Source organism: Halyomorpha halys, unplaced genomic scaffold (assembly GCF_000696795.3).
Source record: "Halyomorpha halys isolate HHAL.00 unplaced genomic scaffold, Hhal_1.1 Scaffold777.1, whole genome shotgun sequence".
Classification (NCBI taxonomy): Eukaryota; Metazoa; Arthropoda; class Insecta; order Hemiptera; family Pentatomidae; genus Halyomorpha; species Halyomorpha halys.
In genome coordinates this window covers 15,267-20,211 of record NW_027107689.1, presented here as the reverse complement: position 1 = coordinate 20,211, position 4,945 = coordinate 15,267, and the positions used below count along the sequence as shown (strand labels likewise).

The window sequence follows — 4,945 nt, the reverse complement described above, 5'->3', positions numbered from 1 at the left end:
TGATTGTCTAGTAACAACACGCCCTGAGATTAAGAGTCTCTCTCTTTCTTTTTATATAATAAAATTAAGAGTCTTTTATATTATTAAATTTGAATAAATTATATTATCCATTTAAGAGTAAAGTTCTTAATTTGAACCCATATTCTCTCTTATATTTGAGAAAAGTTTAAAAAGAATCAAAATTCTTTTTATTTTAATTTTTATATTTTTAAAATTATTACAATATATATATGCTTTATAGCAATGTATGTTTAGTTTGCTAATATTTACATCTATGAGTCGTATTTGTATAATTTCCTATTTCAGTTATTAACGGCTTTAAAGAGTTAAGATAAGGTTGAAAGAAATTATGAGTCAGTGTGTAAATGTATTCATACACAATGTTTTTATTTAATTCTGTGTGCGCCTCAGTAATTCTTATGTAATATAACCGTAGTTAACAATTCTTAAGCATTTATTTTAAAATACTTGTAGTTTTTCTAAGTTAGTTAAATTAGTGCAGCTCCATATGAGACAAGTATATATTATGATAGTACCGATATATAGAGTATATCTTTCAATTTCTTGGGAATAATTATGATTTTTTTATTAAAATATGAAAACAATTTTGTACATTATCTTTCTTTCATCTTCTAATTTTAAATTAATATGGTGGTTGAATAGCAGTTTACTGTCTAGGATGACTCCTAAGTGTGTAATAACTTGAGTTAGTAGTTTTTTAAGAACTGGTTCCTACTGTAAACTAAATTAAAATTATGAGGAAGTTGGTCAGGAGTGCAGTAAAAAGAGAACAAAAATAGTTATCAACTATTTATTTGCCTATGTTTCATCCCACTTTTTAGGGCTTCATCATTAAGATTATTGAGGGGGTAAGATTATTGATTGACCGTGTGTATAGATGAATGGAATATGGTCAGGGCTGTTTTGACGGCAGTCAAAAACAAAGTTGTTCTGCTGTCAAAACAGCCCTGATGAAGCCCTGCAACGTGGGGCGAAACGTTGGCTCAATAAAATAGTATAATTATCTACTATTTGAGTTTTTTTTTACCGCACCCGGACCATATTCCATTCATTGTTTATTTTATTTTAATACTATTTTCTTTCTTCTTTTCTTTCATTTATATATAATTTTCTTTTCACTAATCTTTACATAATTTTAACCCTAGCTTAGTTCACTTTTTTGTGTCTTATTATCTTACTATGTCAAAATATTTTTAGTTGTTTTTGTATCTTTTTTAGCCCTGATGAAGCTCTACAAAGTGGGTCCAAACATCGGGAAATAAATAGTTGTGTATTTTTGTTCTCCTTTGGCCGCACCCCTGACCATCTTCATCATAATTTGAAATTATATGGTATATATATAAAATATAAATTAAAATTATGCAAGCTGGATGGAGTTGAACAATTACTTTCCAGTTGGTAGAGGAGATTTAAGTCCAACAGTACTCAAACTTATCCTTTGATCCTCATCCTTTGGCAAAAATATTAAATGATAAAGAACAGTTACAAATAATGAGCCTATTAAAGGCCCAATCCAGTATACCTAGAAAAAAAAAAAAAATCAAATAAATATTTTAAAAATCACTTATTAAATAACAATTTTTCTAGAAATTATTTGAATTTTCTATAAATAATAAACGGTTAAGGGACCAGGAAAGCAGTGTGGGCTTAGGCGCTTGCAAAAATGTTAGGCAACATCGATCTTGGTCAGCACTTGGATGGGTGACTGCCAGATATGGGTATCACTCTACTAGCAGACCGTGGCTCACCTACCCCCTTTTCCCCTGAATTTGTGAGGTCCATCAGCCTACTGGTGGAAACTTACAGACCGGGTGTAGGACTGCAGAATCTACACCGTAATATTCTCATTGTCTATAGCATTGTGATCTTACAAGACAACAGCGTGCGGTTAAAGATGTTAACGGTCTATGGTGTCATCCAAAAAAGAAAAAAATTAATAATGGGTTTTTTACATCCACTTGTTCCAAACAATGTACTAACTATTCTGAGTAAAATTGTAAATAATTTATGTAGTAACAAATTAATAGTTTAGTTTTACTAACTCTCCAATGCTAGATCACAACCCTTGAAGAATGGTATCATAATTGGAGGATTAAAATAAATCCCTACAAAACCCATCAAATCACTTTTACCCTTTGTCATAAACCTACTGTCTTACAGTATCCTTTAATAATGTTACTCTTATCCCTGTCAAACAGATCCGCTACCTTGGTCTGGAACTGGACAAACGACTAACCTGAAATCCTCAAACAAGACGGAAAATACAGGAAACTACACATCGGTTCCGACTATTACAGCACTTACTAGATATACAGTCTAAGCTTCCAATCTATCACAAAAGACTGATCTACATGATTGTAATAAGGCCAATCTGGACATATGGAGTTGAGCTTTGGGGCTCCATTAAACCTTCAAATTCCTCTCATATCCAATCCAAAATCCTTTGTAAAATTCTGAATGCTCCTTACTTTGTCACTAATAAAATCATCCATAAAGAACTTAATGTTCCATATGAAACCGATCTAGTACCGAAACAGATATCAATCCTTCCCATTATAAACCCTCTAACCATTCAAACCCACTAGTTTCGAAACCTTGCTTCCCCTTCCATTCCTGACAATCCTCCAAGGCACCTGAACAGAAGATGGCAATGAGTGTAGAAATATACTTTGAAATATATAGAGTGTGATCGGTTATGATATCCTCGCAAAATAGCTTCACTGAAGGAGATACTTTGACATAATGAGGTAGCAAAGTAAGACAAGTACTCAATATAATAAAAGGAACCAACGTTTTGACCCTGTTGGTGGTCTTCATGAGGGCTAAATCAACAAGACAACATAGCATCGAAAACTATGGTAAGGCTGCAAGATAGCAAAGAGAATTATAAAAATGATTGAAAACAATATTTAACTAGCATCGGTAACAATTTTCCTCCTATTGCTCTCTTAAATTTGCCATTTATTTTCTAATTTCACAACCTACTGCATAGACATGAGTTAGGTACTTTCCTATATTACTTATTTTCTCTTTTTATTTTATTTTTTTCTTGCTGACTTATCTTAATCTCCTTGATTCATTTGCTAACCCACAATACTTATACTATATTTCCTTTCTGATTACTTCTATTAGTTTTACCACTAATTAAATAATAACAATAAATTGCAGTTATCATATAAAATATAACTATTGTTAAACATACCCAATGATCCGCGAACACCATATGCCACAACGCTGGTCCTATAGATCTCGCCGGGTTAATAGAGCCTCCAGTATAAGGTAACTGTCAAAAAGAGGAAATCAAAATGATATTGACTTAACACAATTCAATGATAAATAAACTTTATACATAGGTCAAAATGGTAACAAATACAACTTTAAAGGCCAAATATTAAATAAAAAAGTGTGTAAATACAATAATTAAACAGTGTAGATCACAAGCTCAACATAAATGTCCTCCAAGTGGAATCATTCACAATAAATATGAAGGTTAATCATGGGAAGACTAATTGCATGAGAATTGGAAAGAAATCCCAAAGGATAATGAGGGTACTAAGGATTGGAGGGCAGAGGTTAGAGCAGGAAAAGAGTTTAAATATCTAGGAGCTCATCTCAATGAAAGTGGTTACATTGACGAGAAAGTGGCCCAAAGAATTGGAACGGCAGGGAAGATGTTCAATATGGTAAGACCGGGTATCTGGGAAGAAGAGAGGTAACAAAGCAGACCAAACTAGCTGTCTATAAATCGACCTTCCTTCCTATCCTATCCTACTCTTGAGAATCGTGGACCCTCACCTCAAAACACAGGAGTCAGTTACAAGCCATAGAAATGAGGTATCTGCGACAAATAGAAAGAAAGACACGGAGAGATAAAATACGGAACGCCTCCATACGAGCTAATATCGATGTCAGACCGGCAGAGGCCATTCTGGAGGAGTACAAACTAAGATGGTTTGGACATCTTCTTAGGATGGATCCAAATAGAAGCACCGGGAAGACTTACGAGACCTGCACGAAAGGGAAAAGACTCAGAGGAAGTCCCCGCATCTCCTGGAAGGATAGGGTAAAGGAGGCATTCATAAAGCATGGGATGGATTGGAGGAGGAGAAGAGGGTTGGTTCAAGAGAGAGACATTTGAGCCAGACTTTATAAGTGGGATCCTCACACCACACAATGACAGAAGAGAGAGTGACGATGATGATGATGATGATGATGATGATGAGATCACAAGCTAATTTTATTAGTTATTTTTAAATTTCTATTGGAGTCCCAGGGGCCAGTGGACAGCAAGGAGAAGTTGGGTCCCTCTATCGCAAATGCGCCAGAGAGTCTGAAACACCAGCTCATGTGCTGGGAAAATGCCCCAACAACTCCCTCCTTATAACACGCCGGCACCACAGGGTCAAAGAAGAATTGATGAAGTTCCTTGAAAGAAAAGACTTCACCTGCTTCGAGGAGGTCTATTGTATTGACACCGACGGATCCGTAAGATATGCCGATTTTGTCGCGTTTACAAAAGTCGGAGACACGGCTCCTGTCTTGGATCCGACGGTAAGATTTGAAAGTAATGACCTCGAACAGGAAGGTGAAGTGGAAAGGGAAAAAAAGAAAATATATGAAAAATGCGTCCCTATCCTTAAGGAAAAATTCCGCGAGACCTTCGGAGAGAGAGAGTTCACCGTGAGAGGCCACTGGTTTGGATCTTGCGAAACAATACCAGATAGAACAAGGAGCTTCTTAGAAGGACTGGGTGTTAGCATTGGGGATATTGCGATCTTGGCGGAAAATATTATTTTGGACTCCCTGGGGATCATACACCATCACCTGCATGGGAATTAGCTCAGAGATTATTCTTTGTTTTATTTATTTATTTTAATATGTTGACCTCTCTATTTGTGTGTTTTAACGTATTTATTCATTAAAT

At 35.1% G+C, this 4,945-nt stretch overlaps 1 protein-coding gene across 2 annotated transcripts in view; it reads right to left on the bottom strand.

The window, feature by feature from the left end:
• Nucleotides 1-4,945, bottom strand: part of LOC106686110 (aquaporin AQPAn.G) — a 22,312-nt gene that overhangs the window by 3,638 nt on the left and 13,729 nt on the right. For both annotated transcript variants that reach the window (XM_014429246.2, XM_014429244.2), the window contains 2 exons: nt 3,224-3,304; nt 1,410-1,543 (listed from right to left, as the gene is read on the bottom strand). In XM_014429246.2, the coding sequence (XP_014284732.1) occupies nt 1,410-1,543; nt 3,224-3,304 (215 nt within the window). The remainder of the gene's footprint in view (nt 1-1,409; nt 1,544-3,223; nt 3,305-4,945) is intronic.